The 22,826-nt window shown below is 42.7% G+C and overlaps 1 protein-coding gene across 1 annotated transcript in view; it reads left to right on the plus strand.

Annotated features, from left to right (window-relative positions):
* TRAF3IP1 (TRAF3 interacting protein 1) overlaps nucleotides 1–22,826 on the plus strand; it is a 197,170-nt gene that overhangs the window by 34,103 nt on the left and 140,241 nt on the right. Inside the window, exon 3 of the mRNA XM_053698884.1 lies at nucleotides 9,218–9,379. Within this exon, the coding sequence (XP_053554859.1) occupies nucleotides 9,218–9,379 (162 nt within the window). The remainder of the gene's footprint in view (nucleotides 1–9,217; nucleotides 9,380–22,826) is intronic.

Raw genomic sequence — 22,826 nt, forward strand, 5'->3', positions numbered from 1 at the left:
AGATTACGAGTCTTGCGTTATGAGCTGTGCATTGGTTACTTGCAGTTTATTCTCACAGCTCACTTCTCTGCAGCGCTGGTATTACGGGTTTTTATCAACCCGGCGTTAACAGGCAAGAAGTGAGCGTAGAGCAAAATTGCGCTGCACACTGCACTCCAATACCAGCGCTGCTTAAGTGAGCAGTGAGCTGGTTATACATGCTCGTGCACGATTTCTCCATAGACATCAATGGGGAGAGCCGGCTGAGAAAAAGTCTAACACCTGCCAAAAAGCAGTGTAAAACTCCGTAACGCAGCCCCATTGATTCCTATGGGGAAACTAAAGTTGTTTACACCTAACACCCTGGCTGTTCCAATCAGCCAATAGAATGCAAGCTCAATCCTATTGGCTGATTGCATCAGCCAATAGGATTTTTTTCTACCTTAATTCCGATTGGCTGATAGAATTCTATCAGCCAATCGGAATCTAAGGGACGCCATCTTGGATGACGTCACTTAAAGGTACCTTCATTCCGAAGAAGCCGTCGATCGAAGAGGTTTCTCTGCGCCGGATGTCTTGAAGATAGAGACACTCCGTGTCGGATGGATGAAGATTGAAGATGAAGACTTTTGCCCGTCTGGAGGACCACTTCTGCCGGCTTCGTTAAAGACATCTTGCCGCTTGGATGAAGACTTCTTCCGGTAAGTGAATCTTCGGGGGTTAGTGTTAGGATTTTTTAAGGGTTTTATTTTTAGGTTAGGGCTTTGGGCAGCAATAGAGCTAAATGCCCTTTTAAGGGCAATGCCAAACCAAATGCCCTTTTCAGGGCAATGGGGAGCTTAGGTTTTTTTTAGTTAGGGTTTTATTTGGGGGGTTGGTTGTGTGGGTGGTGGGTTTTACTGTTGGGGGGGTGTTTGTATTTTTCTCTTGCAAGATGTATCGAGTCCATGGATTCCTCCATACTTTTGGGATATTCTCCTTCCTAACAGGAAGTGGCAAAGAGAGCACCCACAGCAGAGCTGTCTAATAGCTCCTCCCTTAGCTCCACCCCCAGTCATTCTTTGCCTACTCTAAGTACTAGGAACGGTAAAGTGAGTGTGGTGACAAAAATGTTAGTTTTTATTTTCTCAAGCAAAAGTTTGTTATTTTAAATGGTACCGGTGTGTACTATTCACTCTCTGGCAGAAAAGGGATGAAGATTTCTGCAAGGAGGATGATGATCTTAGCACTTTGTAACTAAGATCCACTGCTGTTCCCACAGAGGCTGAGGAGTACAGGAAAACTTCATTTGGGGGAACGGTTTGCATGCTAAGCTGCATTGAGGTATGTTCAGTCAATTTGTTTCTGGACAGACTGTGATAATTCTAGAAAAGGCTGGCAGTATCCCCATGAGGGAAGGGTAAGCTGTATTCAGACACTTTGTATGGAATCCCAGCTTGCATAAAGGGCTCAGTTGTTACTGGTGACACTTGTAGAAATTTTTTTATTGAAAGATTAACGTTTTTTGAGGGACTTTGAGGGCTCAATTATGGCTTATTAAGGGTTATTAACCCACATGGCTAGTTTAGAAACACTTTGGTATGTTTCTTTTAGGCCCCACTAACATCAAGTGAGGTGGGAGGGGCCTATTTTCGCGCCTCAGTTGCACAGTTTCTTTTACACAGAAGACATCCAGCTGCTTCTCCAGAGGGTCCTGCTGTGCTTGAGGGCCTAAAGGAAGCTTTTCTCCCACAAATCTATCCCTAAGGGCAGGTGCTGAACGTTTTTATACCGGTTTTTGACGTTTTGTCAATCCGGTTTTTACATTAAGGGGTTAATCGTTTATTTGTCTGGTGGGGCAATCTTACTAAGGCTTTATGATTCCACTGTAAAAATTTCGAAAGGTTTACTGCTTTTTTACACTGTTTTGCAGAGTTTGTGCATCTTTTTTTCTCTTAAAGGCACAGTACCGTTTTTTTCTAAGTATTATTTACTTTGAATAAAGTGTTTTCCAAGCTTGCTTGTTTCATTACTAGCCTGTTTAACATGTCTGATATCAAGGAAACTCCTTGTTCAATGTGTTTAGAAGCCATTGTGGAACCCCCTCTTAGAATGTGTCCCACTTGCACTGATATGTCTATTAATTTTAAAGAGCATATTATAGCACTTAAAAATATAGCAATAGATGATTCTCAGACAGAAGGAAATGAGGTTATGCCATCTAGCTCTCCCCAAGTGTCACAACGCCTGCACAAGTTACGCCAAGTACCTCTAGTGCGTCAAATTCGTTTACTTTACAAGACATGGCCACAGTTATGAATACAACCCTCACAGAGGTTTTATCTAAACTGCCTGGGTTACAAGGAAAGCGTGACAGCTCTGGGTTAAGAACAAATGCTGAGCCTTCTGACGCTTTAGTAGCCGTATCCGATATACCCTCACAATGTTCTGAAATAGGGGTAAGGGATTTGCTGTCTGAGGGAGAGATTTCTGATTCAGGGAAGACGCTCCCTTAGACAGATTCTGATATGATGGCCTTTAAATTTAAGCTTGAACACCTCCGCTTGTTGCTGAGGGAGGTATTAGCGACTCTGGATGATTGTGACCCTATAGTGGTCCCAGAGAAATTGTGTAAAATGGACAAATACTTAGAGGTTCCTGTTTACACTGATGTTTTTCCAGTCCCTAAGAGGATTGCGAATATTGTTACTAAGGAGTGGGATAGGCCAGGTATACCGTTCGCTCCCCCTCCTGTTTTTAAGAAAATGTTTCCCATATCTGACACCATGCGGGACTTGTGGCAGACGGTTCCTAAGGTGGAGGGAGCTATTTCTACTCTGTCTGAACATACAACTATACCTATTGAAGTCAGTTGTGCTTTCAAAGATCCTATGGATAAAAAATTAGAGGGTCTCCTAAAGAAAATTTTTGTTCATCAAGGTTTTCTTCTCCAACCTATTGCGTGCATTGTTCCTGTAACTACTGCAGCTGCTTTCTGGTTCGAGGCTCTAGAAGAGGCTCTTCAGATGGAGAATCCATTAGAGGATATTATGGATAGAATTAAGGCCCTTAAGTTGGCTAATTCTTTCATTACAGATGCAGCTTTTCAACTGGCTAAATTAGCGGCAAAGAATTCAGGTTTTGCCATTTTAGTGCGCAGGGCGTTATGGCTTAAGTCCTGGTCTGCTGATGTGTCATCAAAATCTAAACTTTTGAACATTCCTTTCAAAGGAAAGACCCTATTCGGGCCTGAACTGAAAGAGATTATTTCAGATATCACTGGAGGGAAAGGCCATGCCCTCCCTCAGGATAAAACAAATAAAATGAGGACCAAACAAAATAATTTTCATTCCTTTCGGAACTTCAAGGGTGGTCCCGCTTCAGCTTCCCCTGCTGCAAAGCAAGAGGGGAATTTTGTCCAATCCAAGTCAGTCTGGAGACCTAACAAGGCTTGGAACAAGGGTAAACAGGCCAAGAAGCCTGCAGCTGCCCCCAAGACAGCATGAAGGGGTAGCCCCCGATCCGGGACCGGATCTAGTAGGGGACAGACTCTCTCTCTTCGCTCAGGTTTGGGCAAGAGATGTTCACGATTCCTGGGCTTTAGAAATTGTGTCCTAGGGATATCTTCTAGACTTCAAAGACTCCCCCCCCAAGGGGGAGATTTCACATTTCTCAATTGTGTGCAAACCAGACAAAGAGAGAGGCGTTCTTACGCTGTGTAGAAGACCTACATACCATGGGAGTTATCCGCCCAGTTCCAAAAGCGGAACACGGGCTAGGGTTTTACTCAAACCTGTTTGTGGTTCCCAAAAAAGAGGGAACTTTCAGACCAATCTTGTATCTCAAAATTCTAAACAAATTCCTCAGAGTACCATGATTCAAGATGGAGACTATTCGGACTATTCTGCCTCTGAAGAAGCAGAAATCACAACAGTGGTATAAATGATGACCGGGAGAGATTAGCAAGTAAAATAGTGTACACATAATGACAGGCACAGTAAACAAACCCCGCTAGCGGGGTTTGTTTGCTGTGCCTGTCATTATGTGTACACTTTGGATATGAAATAAATAACTATTTTACTTGCTAATCTCTCCCGGTCATCATTTATACCACTGTTGCGATTTCTGCTTCTTCTCTGTGACTTTGCCAATAGGGGTTTGGAGAGCCCTAGCAGCAGTGGTAATATAAGCCATTTTGCCGGAATTTTACTGACATTCTGTGAGGCCCTGGACTAAAGCTCTTTATGCATACAAGTGCTCGGTGGTTCAAGATTGCAGCATCATTTGCAACTGGAGATTGGGAGATCGTTCCACATCTGAAAGGGCAGTACTCTGGGTGAGTCCTTATTTGCAAGTTATTTATACTTGGAATGTGTATCGTTTGTTAAAGGTGACATCCGCAGTAGTGGGACTCTTTGATAGAGTCGGTTACACCTATGAACTTTCATATTATACTAAATTGTCTGCACAACAAGAATACTGAGCAGTCTTTTTTCTTTTGAACATTATTCTGCCTCTGATCCAGGAGGGTCAATATATGACTACCGTGGACTTAAAGGATGCGTATCTGCACATCCCTATTCACAGAGATCATCATCAATTCCTCAGATTCGCCTTTCTGGACAGGCATTACCAGTTTGTGGCCCTTCCCTTCGGGTTGGCCACGGCTCCCAGAATTTTCACAAAGGTGCTAGGGTCCCTTTTGGCGGTTCTAAGACCGCGGGGCATAGCAGTGGCGCCTTATCTAGACGACATCTTAATTCAAGCGTCGACTTTCCAGCTAGCCAAGTCTCACACGGACATCGTGTTGGCTTTTCTGAGATCTCATGGGTGGAAGGTGAACATAAAAAAAGAGTTCTCTCTTCCCTCTCACAAGAGTTTCCTTCCTAGGGACTCTGATAGACTCGCTAGAAATGAAAATATTTCATTAACCACCTGCCGAACTCTTCATTCCATTCCTCGCCCATCAGTGGCTCAGTGTATGGAGGTAATCGGACTTATGGTAGCGGCAATGGACATAGTTCCTTTTGCCCGCCTACACCACAGACCACTGCAACTATGCATGCTTGAACAGTGGAATGGGGATTATCCAGATTTATCTCCTCAAATACATCTGGACCAGGAGACCAGAGATTCTCTTTCTGGTGGTTGTCTCAGGACCACCTGTCTCAGGGAATGTGTTTCCGCAGGCCAGAGTGGCTCATAGTAACGACAGATGCCAGCCTGCTGGGCTGGGATGCAGTCTGGAACTCCCTGAAAGCACAGGGCTTATGGTCTCGGGAGGAAACTCTCCTCCCGATAAACATTCTAGAACTGAGAGCAATATTTAATGCGCTTCAGGCGTAGCCTCAGCTAGCGACGGACAAATTAATCAGATTTCAGTCGGACAACATCACGACTGTAGCTTATATCAATCATCAAGGAGGAACACAGAGTTCTCTAGCGATGATGGAGGTAACCAAAATAATCTAATGGGCGGAGACTCACTCTTGCCATCTTTCAGCAATCCATATCCCAGGGGTAGAGAACTGGGAGGCGGATTTCCTAAGTCGCCAGACTTTTCATCCGGGGGAGTGGGAGCTCCATCTGGAAGTTTTTGCCCAGCTGACTCAGCTATGGGGCACACCAGAATTGGATCTGATGGCGTCCTGTCAGAAAGCCAAGCTTCCTTGTTACAGGTCCAGGTCCCGGGATCCCCAGGCAGTACTGATAGATGCTCTAGCAGTGCCATAGTCCTTCAACCTGGCCTATGTATTTCCACCGTTTCCTCTCCTCCCACGTCTGGTTGCCAGAATCAAGCAGGAGAGAGCTTCAGTGATTTTGATAGCACCTGCGTGGCCACGCAGGACTTGGTATGCAGACCTGGTGGACATGTCTTCTGTTCCACCGTGGACTCTGCCGATGAGGCAGGACCTTCTAATCCAAGGTCCATTCAAGTATCCAAATCTAATTTCTCTGCGTCTGACTGATTGGAGATTGAACGCCTGATTTTATCAAAGCGTGGTTTCTCTGAGTCGGTCATTGATACCCTGATTCAAGCTAGAAAGCCTGTCACCAGGAAAATCTATCATAAGATATGGCGCAAATATCTTTATTGGTGTGAATCCAAGGGTTACTCATGGAGTAAGATTAGGATTCCTAGAATATTGTCTTTTCTCCAAGAAGGATTGGAGAAGGCATTATCAGCTAGCTCCTTAAAAGGACAGATATCTGCTTTGTCTATTCTTTTACACAAACGTCTGGCAGATGTTCAAGCGTTTAGTCAGGCTTTAGTCAGAATCAAGCCTGTATTTAAACCCGTTGCTCCGCCATGGAGCCTAAACTTAGTTCTTAAAGTTCTTCAAGGGGTTCCATTTGAACCTATGCATTCCATAGATATTAAGCTTCTATTTTGGAAAGTTCTGTTTTTAGTAGCTATCTCTTCGGCTCGAAGAGTTTCTGAGTTATCTGCTTTACAGTGTGACTCACCTTATCTGGTTTTCCATGCAGATAAGGTGGTTTTGCGTACCAAACCTGGATTCCTTCCTAAGGTTGTTTCTAATAGGAATATCAATCAGGAAATTGTTGTTCCTTCGCTGTGTCCTAATCCTTCTTCAAAGAAGGAATGTCTGTTGCACAATCTTGATGTGGTTTGTGCTGTGCTTTAAAGTTCTACTTACAAACAACTAAAGATTTCCATCAAACATCTTCATTGTTTGTTGTTTATTCTGGTAAGCGGAGAGGTCAAAAGGCTACGGCTACCTCTCTTTCTTTTTGGCTGAAAAGCATCATCCGTTTGGCTTATGAGACTGCTGGCCAGCAGCCTCCTGAAAGGATTACTGCTCATTCTACTAGAGCAGTGGCTTCCACATGGGCTTTTAAAAATGAGGCTTCTGTTGAACAGATTTGTAAGGCGGCGACTTGGTCTTCGCTTCATACTTTTTCCAAATTTTCCAAATTCGATACTTTTTGCTTCTTCGGAGGCTATTTTTGGGAGAAAGGTTCTACAAGCAGTGGTGCCTTCCGTTTAAGGTACCTGTCTTGTCCCTCCCTTCATCCGTGTCCTAAAGCTTTGGTATTGGTATCCCACAAGTATGGATGAATCCGTGGACTTACATCTTGCAAGAGAAAACAGAATTTATGCTTACCTGATAAATTTCTTTCTCTTGCGATGTATCGAGTCCATGGCCCGCCCTGTGTATTTAAGACAGGTAGTATATTTTTTTAAAAAAAAACTTCAGTCACCTCTGCACCCTAGTTTCTCCTTTTTCTTCCTAGCCTTCGGTCGAATGACTGGGGGGTGGAGCTAAGGGAGGAGCTATATAGACAGCTCTGCTGTGGGTGCTCTCTTTGCCACTTCCTGTTAGGAAGGAGAATATCCCACAAGTATGGATGAATCCGTGGACTCGATACATCGCAAGAGAAAGACATTTATCAGGTAAGCATAAATTCTGTTTTTATTTACAGGTAAAAGAGCTGATTTATTTGGGGCGATGCCCCACAAAAGGCCCTTTTAAGGGCTGTTGATAGTTTAGTTTAGACTAGGGTTTTTTTTTTAATTTTGGGGGGGCTTTTTTATTTTTATAGGGCTATTAGATTAGGTGTAATTAGTTTAAGTATCTTGTAATTTGTTTATTATTTTCTGTAATTTAGTGTTGTTTAGTGTTTTTTTTGTAATTTAGCTAATTGTATTTAATTTAATTGTATTTAATTTATGTAAGTTATTTAATTGTAGTGTGGTGTTAGTGTAACTTGGGTTAGCTTTTATTTTACAGGTAAATTTGTATTTATTTTAGCTAGGTAGTTATTAAATAGTTAATAACTATTTAGTAACTATTCTAACTAGTTAAAATAAATACAAACTTGCCTGTAAAATAAGAATAAACCCTAAGCTAGCTACAATGTAACTATTAGTTATATTGTAGCTAGCTTAGGGTTTATTTTATAGGTAAGTATTTAGTTTTAAATAAGAATTGTTTAGATAATGATAGGAATTTTATTTAGATATATTTTAATTATATTTAAGTTAGGGGGTGTTACATAGAAACATAGAATTTGACGGTAGATAAGAACCAAAAAGGCCCATCAAGTCTTCCCATATTACATGTTACTTTTTCCTTAGGATAGCCTTATGTATGTTCCAGGCATTTTTAAATTCCTTTACAGTCTTTGTGTTTACCACCTCAAATGGAAGTTTATTCCATGAATCCACCACCCTTTCTGTAAAAAAAATGCTTCCTCAAATTTCTCCTGAATCTACTACCCTCTAACTTTAGATTGTAACCCCTTGTTTTGGCATTTATTTTTATAGAAACATAGACTTAGGTTTAAAGGGTTAATAAATTTAGAATAGTGGTGGCGATGTTGGGGGCTGCAGATTAGGGGTTAATAAGTATAATGTAGGTGGCGGTGATGTTAGGGGTGGCAGATTATGGGTTAATAATATTTAACTAGTGTTTGCGAGGCGTGAGTGCAGCGGTTTAGGGGTTAATATGTTTATTCTAGTGGCGGCGATGTCCGAATCGGCAGATTAGGTTTTAATAATTTTATTTTCGTGTTTGCGATGCGGGAGGGCCTCGGTTTAGAGGTTAATAGGTAGTTTATGGGTGTTAGTGTACTTTTTAGCACTTTAGTTATGAGTTTTATGCTACAGCTTTGTAGCGTAAAACTCATAACTACTAAAATGCGTTAGGAATCTTGACGGGATAGGCTGTACCGCTCACTTTTTGGCCTCCCAGGACAAACTCGTAATACCAGCGCTATGGAAGTCCCATAGGAAAAAGCCTTTACGAAATTTACGTAAGTTGGTTTGCGGTAAGGCCAAAAAAGTGTGCGGTACACCTATACCTGCAAGATTCGTAATAGCAGCGGGCGTAAAAAAGCAGCGTTAGGACCTGTTAACGCTGCTTTTTTACCTTAATGCACAACTCGTAATCTAGCAGAGTGTAAATTTGCAGCAGCACTGAAGCTACATTTTAAACTTTTTGCGTTTATACCTTTTGGTAATACATATACATTTCATGTAAAGAATGCATTCATGTTTAATTAGAACCCTCTGTGCTTTCATCATGTCTCCATCTTGTTGTTTTCTATGCTAATGTTTCTATTTACTAAATTGATTTCTTCACATAAACTCTATTAGCTGTTTGTTCATCTAACTAGTATGGTTTTGCATAGATAGTTGTTCTTATCCTATATAGCTTATAATTACTGCATACTAGCTGCGCATAAGTAGGTGGGCAATTGGTTACTCTCCCTAACAGCATGTTAATCTCTTTAGGAAAAGGATGCCAAAATTTACTTCTTGCAGAAAGCCATAGATGTAGTTGTGCTGGTGACTGGGGAATCACTGGCAGTCAAACCTGCACGGATAGTGGCTGGACATGAACCAGAAAGAACCAATGAGTTGCTTCAAGCAATAGGAAAATGCTGCTTGAATAAGGTGAGACATTGCAAGAGTGTCCTTGTTAGGGATGATGTGCAGGATATGTAGGGTTTGTTTGATAACTTTTCCATCTTAATGGGAGGAGAGTCCACTGCTTCATTCATTACTTGTGGGAATTAAAAACCTGGCCACCAGGAGGAGGCAAAGACACCCCAGCCAAAGGCTTAAATACCTCCCCCACTCCCCTCATCCCCCAGTCATTCTTTGCTTTGTCACAGGAGGTTGGCAGAGAAGTGTCTGAAGATTCGGAGTATATGGAGGGTAGTACTCTTCGCAATGGGACTGGAGTTTTAAGTAGTCCTGTCAGCCTCTCAGTGAGAGCATGGGTGAAAGTTAGTCTGGAGATGCAGGGAGAGTCTTTCTGCACAACCATCCCGACTCAGATTAACAGCTCCATAAGCAATCGGCGTTGACAAGTTTCGCTGCCTGCTTTCTGCTCTCAAGTCCATGTTAGGAGCGATGCTACTAACCTGTCACACTTGAAAGGCCGTATTACTGTTCCATGGCGTAGATTCTGGTAAGATCGTTTAATTTTTTATACATGTATGAAAACGCTAGAAGACAGGTTCACGGTGTGACTGCTTTTATCTGTATAGAATCAAGGGTCAATATCTCCTGAAGGGGATTATTGAACAGGGGGGAATAATCTTATATGTTTATTTGATTTTATGCTGCTTTATGTGTGAGATGTTATGGGCTCATAGGCTGTTATGGAATATACAGGTTTCACTTTCACTTTGAGAGCCATGCAGCTTAGGGTCGGTCCTGCATTGTGCACCATGTGATTCTTTTCTCTTCCTGACCGGGTGTCGATCAGAGAGGAGTCCTAACTCTCTGTACTATCTGGGTCATGGGAGGTGGTGAGTGCACTAGCAATAGGGATATAACGGTGCAGTTTTTTTGAATAAAATAAAATGGTTTATTTTCTATAGTTCTCTGGTTATTGCACTAGCGATGGAGGATTCTGTTACTTAGAGGGCTCTCCCTCTATTTCTAATGAGTAATTCCTGTTTACATTGTGAGAAGGCCTTAGTTCCGCCCTCTCAAATAATGTTCCATATGCCTTGATAATGTGATATCAAATATGTTTGATACCGCTGAGCTGTCCACCTCTGAGGAGTTGCCGTCCAGTGAGGTGCGTATCCTACATGCTTATCTGTCTATAAATGCAGTTTCCCGTAGCATTGCTGATCCTCCACCTGGAGGGGGTCGTTTTGTCTCTAGATGTTATTGCGCAGCTCAGACGGCGGTGTCTGCAGTATTTAATGCTTTACCTCGCCCTGCTAAGCACAAGGGAAAGGTTACATATTGCACTCCTTCCCAGAGTACATCAGATAATTTATTGGATTTAACTGATAGGGTTATCCGAGGATGAAGTTATTTCTGAGACTTCAGAGTAAGAACATTCTGGGTTGGAGTCTGCTGCCTCTAAACCTCCGGCTGTGGATTAAACAGACTTTAGTTTTAGAAATTTGCACTTTTTTCTAAAGGAAAAGCAGGCTGAAATGCTTTAAGAATTCAGTGATTCCAGAGGCCAAATTGCCTGAGGAACCTTTGATTCCTAAATTGGATAGAGTCTGAGGACAGGGTGGTACCTTGTCCTTCCCTGCTCCTGTTAGATGGCGAACTTTATTAAGAATGAATAGGACTGGATTGTTCCTCTCTTCTCCCTTTTAACAATTCGTTCCTGGTCCAGGACTCTCAGTGCAGTTGTGAGGTTCCATCCCTAAAAGGGATGGCGCTATCTTCATCCTTGCTAAACGTATTACTATACCACGGCCACACAGTAGGAGTGACGGCACAAAAATATTTATTCAAATATTAGCAGACAAAAAAGAACGGCAACGTTTCGGGATGCTATCCCTTATTCATGATGGCATGAATAAGGGATAGCATCCCGAAACGTTGCTGTTCTTTTTTTGTCTGCTAATATTTGAATAAATATTTTTGTGCTTTCACTCCTACTGTGTGGCCGTGGTATATTATACTGAGGATCTTTGGTAGTGGTCCTGGAGTGACGTGCATATCTCTCTTTTTGCGTGCGGGGATTCTTTGAACTTTCAACTTAAACGTATTACTATCCCGTTTTGTTTTAGGAGCCCATGGATAAAGGATGGAAACTCTGTTAAGAAAGTTGTTTCAACATACTGGAGGCGGCAGTTGCCGCGGTTGCTGGAGAAACTGCCTTTGGGTATGACTCCTTATAGGATTGATCGGGGTGGAGAGATCCCCTCAACGTTAGTCAGGAAAAGATTTACGGCCTTGAGGGTTGCTAATTCTTTTTTCTGTGATGCTCTTAGGCAGATTATTCGCCTAAATGCTAAGGATTTAGCTTTTTCTGTTTAGGCCCATCGGGCTCTGGCTGAAGTCATGGTCTGCGGATATGACTTCTAAGTCTAGACTTCTTTCCCTTCCCTTTAAGGGAATGATTTTGTTTGGTCCGGCCCTGGACTCCATTATCTCCACGGTCGCAGGGGGCAAGGGTGCCCTTCTACTGCATGAGAATATGAACGAGTCTAAGGGACAATTTCGTTCTTCTCATTTGGATAAAGCCCATGTCAGCAGTCCTCGGCTAGCCTGAGCAAACCAAGAGCGTTTGGAAGCCGGCTCAATCCTGGAATAAATCCAAGCAGAGCAAGAAGCCCGCCGAGTCTAAGTCAGCATGAACGGGCGGTCCCCGGTCCTCTTCTGGATCGTGTAGGGGGCAGACTGTTGCTCTTTCAGTCGCTTGTTTTAAGTACGTGCAGGATCCATGGGACCTGGAGGTCATAGCTCAGGGTTACAGCATAGATTGCAAGTCTCTGCCACCCAAGGGCAGTTTTATCCTCTCTCTTCTGTCTTCCTGACCAGAAAGGAGGGAAGCCATCTGGGGTGCATGCGGGATCTGTCCTCTTAGGAGTTATTGTCCCGGTGCCTATCGCTGTGAGAGGTTTGGGATACTATTCAAACCTTTTCGTGGTCCCTAAGAAGGAGGGAATCTTCCATCCATTTGGGACCTAAAGTGCTTAAGCAAGTTTTTAAATGTCCCCTTGTTCAAGAGGGAGACAATAGGTTCATTCTTCCCCTCGTTCGAGAAGGGCAGTTTATGACCACAATAGATTTGAAGGATGCTTCCTTCACGTACCAATCCTCAAGGACCACTTCCTGTCCCTAAGGTTTGCGTTCCTTGGACTAGCACTTCCAGTTTATTGATCTTCTGTTTGGTCTAGCTGGTATAGTGGTGAGCATAGCTACCTTCCAAGTAGTTGACCCGGGTTGATTCTTGGCCAACGAAACATTCTCCAAGAAATTTTTCGGAGAATGGACTATTCAGAATCTCTTCCCTGTCTTCTTTGATCCCATGGATGGAAGATAAACCTAGAGAGAATTCTCTTGTATCAAGTACCAGGGTAGAATTCTCGGGTACTATAATAGTCTCCATAGACATGAAAATATTTCTGGCAGGCCAGGGACGTTGCAGGCTAGCTTCAACATGTCTTGGTCTCCAGACCTCCTTAGGGCCATCTTTGGCTCGGTGTATGGAGGTGATTGGTCTCATGGTATCCAGCATGGACATCATTTTGCCAGGTTTCAACTCAGACTGTTGCAACTGCGCATGCTGAAGCAGTGGAATGGCGATAATTCGGATCTGTCTCCACCGATTTCTCTGGACAACCGATCGAGAGAATCGTTCTCTTAGTGTTTTTGTCCGGATCTCTTGTCCCAAGGGATGTCCGTCTCAAAACCATCCTGGGTGATTGTGACTAGGGTTGCGAGTCTGTTAGGATGGGGAGCTATTTGGGGTGCCAGGAAGGCACAGGGCCTATCTACTCAGGAGGAAATGCTCCTTCCCGATCACATTTTGGATCTTTGGGCAATACACAATGCTCTGAAGGCTTGGCCTCTGATGGGTTTGTCTCAGTTTATCAGATTCCAATCAGATAATATAACCTCTGTGGCCTCCATCAACCTCCAGGGGGGAACGAGAAGCTCCCTAGCTATGAGGTAAGTATCTCGGTTTCTGGAGTGGGTGGAGACCCACATTGTTCGCTGTCGGCGATCCACATTCCGGGTTTGGACAACTGGGAAGCGTATTCCTCAAGCAGACATTCCTTTTATCAGGGAGAATGGGCTCTCCATCCTGAGTGTTGGTGGAGATTTGTCAGAGGAAGATCTTATGACGTCTCAATACCAAGCTACCCAGATATGGGTTGAGGTACAGAGATCCTCAGGCGGAGCTAACAGATGCATTAGCGCTGCCTTGGAGGTTCAATCTAATTTATCTTTCCGGCCATTACCACAACTTCCTAGCGTAGTGGCTCGAATCAAGCAGGCGTCAGTGATACTGATTGCTCCGTCTGGCCGCGAAGGATATGGTTCATGGGCTAGTGGGGATGTCGTTATCTCCTCCGTGGAAGTTACCTCGTTGCAGGGATCTTCTGTCCAAGGTCTCTTTGTTTATCTATGTCTAGATCTCTGAGGCTGACTGTGTGGAGATTTAACGCTTTGTCCTAGCCAAGAGAGGGTTTTCTTAGAGTGTTATTTTACTCTCATTCAAACTCGTAGCTGGTTGCTTGTCGCATCTGTCATAAGGTGTGGAGGACCTACTTATTCTGTTCTCCAGGATGAACTGGAGAAGGGCTTTTCTGCTAGTCCCCTGAGAGGACAGATTTCGGCCTTGTCTGTGTTACTGCACAGGAGGTTTGCTGAGCTTCCTGATGTGCAGTCACTTGTTAAGGCTCTGCTAGGATCTGACCTGTGTTTAGATTTATTGCTCCTCCTTGGAGTTTAAATCTTGTTCTTTGGGTTTTGTACGGGCTCCATTGGAGCCTATGCATGAAGTGGACATTAAATTATGTCTTGGAAGTTTCCTTTTCTACGGGCTATTGCTTCTGTGCGCAGAATATCTAAGATTAATGCCTTGCAATGCGTCCCTCCTTATTTGGTTTTCCATGCTGATAAGGCTGTTCTACGAACCTAGTTAGGTTTTCTTCCTAAGGTTGTGTCAATTTGCAACATCAATCAAGAGATTGTGGTACTTTCCTATGTCCTACTTTTTCTTCGTCGTAGGAAAATTTCAACGTAATTCTTGATGTGGTTTGTGCCTTGAAGTTCTATCTTCAGGCCATGAAGGAATTTAGACAAACTTTTTTTTTCTTTTTTTCTTCTCTTTCCGGGAAGCGTGGGGGTCGGAGGGCCTCTTCGACTTCCTTATTTTTTTGGCTGAGGAGTTTCCTCCGTTTCGCAATGAGACAATGGGACATAAGCCTCCTCTGAGGATTACAGCTCATTCAACTAGAGCTGTGGCCTCTTCTTGGGCCTTAAGAGCGAGGCTTCTATGGAGCAGTTTTATAAGGCGGCTACTTGGTCCTCATTACATACTTTTGCAAGATTTTACAAATTTGATGTTTTTGTAAGGCGGAATCAGCTTTTGGGTGAAAAGTTCTGCAAGCTGTGGTGCCCTCAGCATAGGGTCCGTCTCCTTTTTCCCTCCCATTTTTTTTTGTATTCAAGTGTCCTCTAGTGCTTGGGTATTTGTTCCCACAAGTAATGAATGAAGCAGTGGACTCTCCTCCCATTAAGATTGAAAACATAAATTATGCTTTCCTGATAACTTAATTTCCATCTGTGGGAGGAGAGTCCACTGCTCCCGCCCGTTTCTCCGGGGGGGGGGGCGGACCTAAATTTAATATTATTCTTCTGTCACCGTTTATACCCTGATATTTCTCCTACTGTTCCTTGTTCCCTTTGCAGAATGACTGGGGGGTGAGGGGAGTGGGGGAGGTAGTTAAGCTTTTGGCTGGGGTGTCTTTGCCTCCTCCTGGTGGCCAGGTTCTTAATTCCCACAAGTAATGAATGAAGCAGTGGACTCTCCTCCCACAGATGGAAATGAAATTATCAGGTAAGCATAATTTATGTTATTTATAGTTTACTTACTACGTATCAATATCAACCTCTTTATCGTTGGTACTATGTTTACTGAATAAATAAAGGAAAAAACTGGAGATCTTTAAAGGGAAATTCAAGTCCAAAAAAAAAAAAAACTTTCATGATTTAAATAGGACATGTAATTTTAAATAACTTTCCGATTTACTTTTATCACCAATTTTGCTTTGTTCTCTTGGTATTCTTAGTTGAAAGCTAAACCTAGGAGGTTCATATGCTAATTTCTTAGACCTTGAAGGCCGCCTCTGCATTTGACAGTTTTTCATCACTAGAGGGCGTTAGTTCATGTGTTTCATATAGATACCATTGAGCTTATGCACGTGAATTTACCGAGAAGTGAGCACTGATTGGCTAAAATGCAAGTCTGTCAAAAGAACTGCAATAAGGGGGCAATTTGCAGAGACTTAGATACAAGCTAATCACAGAGGGAAAACGTGTATTATTATAACTGTGTTGGTTATGCAAAACTAAGGAATGGTTAATTAAGGGATTATCTATATTTTAAAACAACAAAAATTCTGGTGTTGACTGTCGCTTTAATTATAGTACTTTGTTTTGATTTAAGAGGACAGTGTACTCCACTTTCCAACTATAACATCTAAAAAGAAATAAAACAAAGAATAGGAATGAAAGAAAATAGTTAATGCACATGAAGAATAAAAATAGTTACACCAAAAGGTGAAGATTTTCTTGTTTTCATAACGGCTACAGGTACACCCTTTCAGGTGGGCTGAGCAGGCAGAATAGACTGCCTATTACCCAATCAGAAAGGACATTCCAATTAAATGTTTACAGCTCACGCACACTACTGGATGGTATGGGCATTGGTCAAGTAACCACGGCGGCTGTCATGGTACTTCCCTGTATGCAACCCTTACTGCTCTTATGCAGTTATTGAAAATAATGTTGGGATGTGGCTCTTTGTGTTGTGAATGCCTCTCTGTGCGCAGGGTGAAGGCAGATCAAACTCTTGTCTAGCTAGTATTCTGTTTCTGATTAAACATGCACCATGGAAATTATAACAAATCCCCACTGCTTATGCGATGCTCCCTAGTAAGTCGGGGTTGGGGTTGGCAGGGTGGTGTAAGTGCTAATTTGTCAAATGCATTACAGCTGGTGCTCTGAACCTGGTGCACCATGACTCGCACCCACACTAACAAGTTGCTGCATGTTTAATAAGCTGATAATCCTCATTATTAATAACAGCAGAATATTTTTTTATAGAAACGCTAACACTTTTAAAAACAATACTTTACTCTCGACAAAAAATAAAAATATATGAAGCCGAACATTTTTATTTCATGGTTCAGATAGAGCATACAATTTGAAACAACTTTCTAATTTACTTCTATTATCAAAACATATTTCTGATGGCATCTTTTGTTAAAAAGCAGGGACAAAAGTTAGAAGCACGGCTGTTTCTGGAGCACTATATGGCAGCAGTTTTGCAAGAATGTTATCCATTTTCAAGAGCACTAAACACTATTTCCTGCCATATAGTGCTCCAGACACCTACCTGGGTATCTCTTCAATAAATAATACCATAAAAAATAGGCAAATTTGATCAAAGATTTTTTTGTTTCATATCCCTTTAAAAGGGATGCCTGAAACAGTGCACCTGGCAGTGTTGTGCAAGCGCAGAGCCACTCTTATAGCGCGCAATAGAAAGTCTATGGCATTATCTGCGCACTGAAAAATGCACTTTAGGTAGTGGTTTCACTAAATAAAAGCAGTATTTTTCATTACAAAACTGTAAAGTACATATTTGTGCAACATTTTATACACCATACTAAACAAAACAGAGTATTTACAATAGAATTTGCAGGAGAAAACATTACAGTACACTATCCCTTTAATATGTGCTTGTGGGGTTGTGCCCTTTTCAAGGTCAGTATTTCCTTCTTAATATGAGGAGAGTCCACGGCTTCATTCATTACTTGTGGGAATACAGAACCTGGCCACCAGGAGGAGGCAAAGACACCCCAGCCAAAGGCTTAAATACCTCCACTAGTCATTCTTTGCCTTTCGTCACAGGAGGATAGCAGAGAAGTGTTGGAAGATTTGGTGAAGTCTCTTATGGAGGGTAGTACCCTTCAGTTTGGGACTGGAGTTTTAAGTAGTCTTGTCAGCCTCTCAGTGAGAGCATTGAAGAATGTTAGGGTCTGGAGATACAAGGAGAGTCTTTCTGCGAAACCATCCAGACTCGTATTAACAGCTCCTTAGCAATCAGTGTTGACGAGTTTCATTGCCTACTTCTATCACTCAAGTCCATGTCAGGTGCAATGCTACAAGACTGTCAAACTTAAGAGGCTGTGTGTCTGTTCCATGGCGGTAATTCCGGTAAGATCGTTTCATTTTATACTCATATGATAACGCAAGAAGACAGGGTCACAGTGTGACTCCTTTTATCTGTATGGAATCAAAGGTTAATATCTCTTCCCAGGGGTCATCTGCCAACTTGTTGGATTTATCTGATACAAGATTATCAGCTGATGAGGACACCTCTGATACATCAGAGGATGCTATTTCTGGGTCGGAATCTGCTGCCTCTAAACCTCCAGCTGCGGAGGAACTAGACTTTAGATTTAGGATCGAGCAAATACGCTTTCTGTTAAAAGAAGTGTTGGCTACTTTAAAGGTTCCAGAACCTAAATTACCCGAGGGACCTTCTATTCCTAAGCTTGATAAGGTTAATGAGGACAGGGTGGTGCCACAGACTTTCCCGGTTCTGGTAAAGATGGCTAATATTATTAAGAATGAATGGGAGAGACTTGGATCTTCTTTTTCCCCTTCTACTTCCTTTAAGAATCTGTTCCCGGTTCCGGGCTCTCAATTAGAGTTGTGGGGTTCCGTCCCTAAGGTGGATGGAGCTATCTCCATGCTTGCTAAGCGCACTACTATACCACTTGATAATAGTTTGTCGTTTAAGGAGCTAATGGATATGAAGCTAGAAACTCTGTTAAGAAAGATGTTTCAGCACACAGGGTATTTGTATCAAACTGCAGCGGCGGTTGCTGCGGTGGGTGAAGCGGCTACCTATTGGTGCGACTCTCTATCGGAGATGATCGAGGTGGAAACTCTCCTTGACGAGATCCAGGATAGAATTAAGGCCTTGAGGGTAGCTAATTCTTTTATCTATGATGCAAATATGCAGATCATTCGCCTGAATGCTAGACATCAGGTTTTTCTGTTCTAGCCCGTAGGGCACTCTGGCTGAAGTCTTGGTCTGCGGACATGACTTACTACATTTAGGGAAAGATTATTTTCAGTCCAGGCCTGGACTCAATCATATCCACGGTCACTGGGGGCAAAGGTGCCTTGCTACTGCAGGATAAGAAGAATAAACATAATAGACAGGGTCCTAATTTTCGTCCCTTTCGTTCGGATAAATCCCAATGCCAGCAGCCCTCCACAAAGCATGAACAGTCCAAGGGAACTAGGAAACAGTCTCAATCATGGAATAAATCCAAGCAGAACAAGAAGCCTGCCAAAACAAAATCGGCATGAAGGGGCGGTCCCCGATCTGTTGCTGGATCTTGTTGTGGGCAGACTATCTCTTTTTGTGGAGACTTGGCTTGGGGACGTACAAGACTCTTGGGTTCTGGAGGTCATCGCACAAGTTTACAGGATAGGTTTCAAATCTCAGATATCAGATTCCTCTTATCAAACCTGTCTTCAAGACCAGAAAATGAGAAGCTTTCTCTTGTTAAGTGTATCCAGTCCACGGATCATCCATTACTTATGGGATATTAACTCCTCCCCAACAGGAAGTGCAAGAGGATTCACCCAGCAGAGCTGCTATATAGCTCCTCCCCTAACTGCCATTACCAGTCATTCTCTTGCACCCAACGAATAGATAGGATGTGTGAGAGGACTGTGGTGATTATACTTAGTTTCATACCTTCAATCAAAAGTTTGTTATTTTATAATAGCACCGGAGTGTGTTATTCCTTCTCTGGTAGAATTTGAAGAAGAATCTACCTGAGTTTTTCTATGATTTTACCGGAGTAGTTAAGATCATATTGCTGTTTCTCGGCCATCTGAGGAGAGGTAAACTTCAGATCAGGGGACAGCGGGCAGATTAATCTGCAAAGAGGTATGTAGCAGCTTATTATTTTCTGACAATGGAATTGATGAGAAAATTCTGCCATACCGATATAATGTAAACTCAGCCTTAAATGCAGTAGCAGCAACTGGTATCAGGCTGTCATGTATGTATATTTTACACTTCAGTATTCTGGGGAATGGCACTTCACTGGAATTTTACTGTATGCATAAAACTTTAGCCTAATTTGCAGGGACTAGCAACAGGCTTTTTAATAACACTCAATTTATTAATGTTAAACGTTTTTTGCTGGCATGTAAAATCGTTTAATTTTCTGAGGTACTGGGTGAAAAAATGTTTTGGGCACTATTTTTTTCCACTTGGCAGTCGTTTTATTTAATTTATGACAGTTTACTGATCTCTCTCACTGTTATGTGTGAGGGGGAGGGACCTTTTTTGGTGCTTTTGCTACGCATCAAAAAAATTCAGTCAGAAGTTTATTGTCTTCCCTGCATGATCCGGTTCATCTCTACAGAACTCAGGGGTCTTCAAAACTTGTTTTGAGGGAGGTAATCACTCACAGCAGAGCTGTGAGATTGTAGTTGACTGTGATAAAAAAACGTTTATTTCTGTATTTTTTTTTTTTTTTTTCTGCTATCAGGGTTAGTTATCCTTTGCTAATGGGAGCAATCCTTTGCTAAAATTGTGTTTTTTACAAAGATTTGATGCTATAACTTTTCAGTTTATTAATTTTCAACTGTCATAACTTTTTCTGTGCTTCTTATAGGCACAGTACGTTTTCATATTATAGTAAATTACTTGAAAAGTATTTCCAAGTTGCTAGTTTATTTGCTAGTGTGTTAAACATGTCTGATTCAGAGGAAGATATCTGTGCTATATGTGCTAAAGCCAAAGTGGAGCCCAATAGAAATTTATGTACTAACTGTATTGATGCTACTTTAAATAAAAGTCAATCTGTACAAATTGAACATATTTCACCAAACAACGAGGGGAGAGTTATGCCGACTAACTCGCCTCACGTGTCAGTACCTGCATCTCCCGCTCGGGAGGTGCGTGATATTGTAGCGCCGAGTACATCTGGGCGGCCATTACAAATCACATTACAGTATATGGCTACTGTTATGACTGAAGTTTTGGCTAAATTACCAGAACTAAGAGGTAAGCGTGATCACTCTGGGGTGAGAACAGAGTGCGCTGATAATATTAGGGCCATGTCAGACACTGCGTCACAATTTGCAGAACATGAGGACGGAGAGCTTCATTCTGCGGGTGACGGTTCTGATCCAAACAAACTGGATTCAGATATTTCAAATTTTAAATTTAAGCTGGAAAACCTCCGTGTATTACTAGGGGAGGTGTTAGCGGCTCTGAATGATTGTAACACAGTTGCAATACCAGAGAAAATGTGTAGGTTGGATAAATATTTTGCAGTACCGGCGAGTACTGACGTTTTTCCTATACCTAAGAGACTTACTGAAATTGTTACTAAGGAGTGGGATAGACCCGGTGTGCCGTTCTCACCTCCTCCGATATTTAGAAAGATGTTTCCAATAGACGCCACCACACGGGACTTATGGCAAACGGTCCCTAAGGTGGAGGGAGCAGTTTCTACTTTAGCTAAGCGTACCACTATCCCGGTGGAGGATAGCTGTGCCTTTTCAGATCCAATGGATAAAAAGTTAGAGGGTTACCTTAAGAAAATGTTTGTTCAACAAGGTTTTATATTGCAACCTCTTGCATGCATTGCGCCTGTCACGGCTGCAGCAGCATTTTGGTTTGAGTCTCTGGAAGAGACACTTGAATCAGCTCCATTAGATGAGATTACACACAAGCTTAAAGCCCTTAAGTTAGCTAACTCATTTATTTCAGATGCCGTAGTACATTTAACTAAACTTACGGCTAAGAATTCCGGATTCGCCATTCAGGCACGCAGAGCACTGTGGCTAAAATCCTGGTCAGCTGACGTTACTTCTAAATCTAAATTGCTTAATATACCTTTCAAAGGGCAGACCTTATTCGGGCCCGGGTTGAAAGAAATTATCGCTGACATTACAGGAGGTAAAGGCCATGCCCTGCCTCAAGACAGAGCCAAACCTAAGGCTAGACAGTCTAATTTTCGTTCCTTTCGTAATTTCAAAGCAGGAGCAGCATCAACTTCCTCTGCACCAAAACAGGAAGGAGCTGTTGCTCGCTACAGACAAGGCTGGAGACCTAACCAGTCCTGGAACAAGGGCAAGCAGGCCAGGAAACCTGCTGCTGCCCCTAAGACAGCATGAATCGAGGGCCCCCGATCCGGGAACGGATCTAGTGGGGGGCAGACTTTCTCTCTTCGCCCAGGCTTGGGCAAGAGATGTCCAGGATCCCTGGGCGTTAGAGATCATATCTCAGGGATACCTTCTAGACTTCAAATTCTCTCCCCCAAGAGGGAGATTTCATCTGTCAAGGTTGTCAACAAACCAAATAAAGAAAGATACGCTGCGTACAAGATCTTTTATTAATGGGAGTGATCCATCCGGTTCCGCGGTCGGAACAAGGACAAGGGTTTTACTCAAATCTGTTTGTGGTTCCCAAAAAAGAGGGAACTTTCAGGCCAATCTTGGATTTAAAGATCCTAAACAAATTCCTAAGAGTTCCATCGTTCAAAATGGAAACTATTCGGACAATTTTACCCATGATCCAAAAGGGTCAGTACATGACCACAGTGGATTTAAAGGATGCTTACCTTCACATACCGATTCACAAAGATCATTACCGGTATCTAAGGTTTGCCTTTCTAGACAGGCATTACCAGTTTGTAGCTCTTCCATTCGGATTGGCTACGGCTCTGAGAATCTTCACAAAGGTTCTGGGTGCTCTTCTGGCGGTACTAAGACCGCGAGGAATTGCGGTAGCTCCGTACCTAGACGACATTCTGATACAAGCTTCAAGCTTTCAAACTGCCAAGTCTCATACAGAGTTAGTACTGGCATTTCTAAGGTCGCATGGATGGAAGGTGAACGAAAAGAAGAGTTCTCTCTTTCCACTCACAAGAGTTCCCTTCTTGGGGACTCTTATAGATTCTGTAGAAATGAAGATTTACCTGACAGAAGACAGGTTAACAAAGCTTCAAAATGCATGCCGTGTCCTTCATTCCATTCAACACCCGTCAGTAGCTCAATGCATGGAGGTGATCGGCTTAATGGTAGCAGCAATGGACATAGTACCCTTTGCACGTCTACATCTAAGACCGCTGCAATTGTGCATGCTAAGTCAGTGGAATGGGGAATACTCAGACTTGTCCCCTACTCTGAATCTGGATCAAGAGACAAGAAATTCTCTTCTATGGTGGCTTTCTCAGCCACATCTGTCCAGGGGGATGCCATTCAGCAGGCCGGACTGGACAATTGTAACAACAGACGCCAGCCTACTAGGTTGGGGCGCTGTCTGGAATTCTCTGAAGGCTCAGGGACAATG

Source organism: Bombina bombina, chromosome 1, assembly GCF_027579735.1.
Source record: "Bombina bombina isolate aBomBom1 chromosome 1, aBomBom1.pri, whole genome shotgun sequence".
Lineage (NCBI taxonomy): Eukaryota > Metazoa > Chordata > Amphibia > Anura > Bombinatoridae > Bombina > Bombina bombina.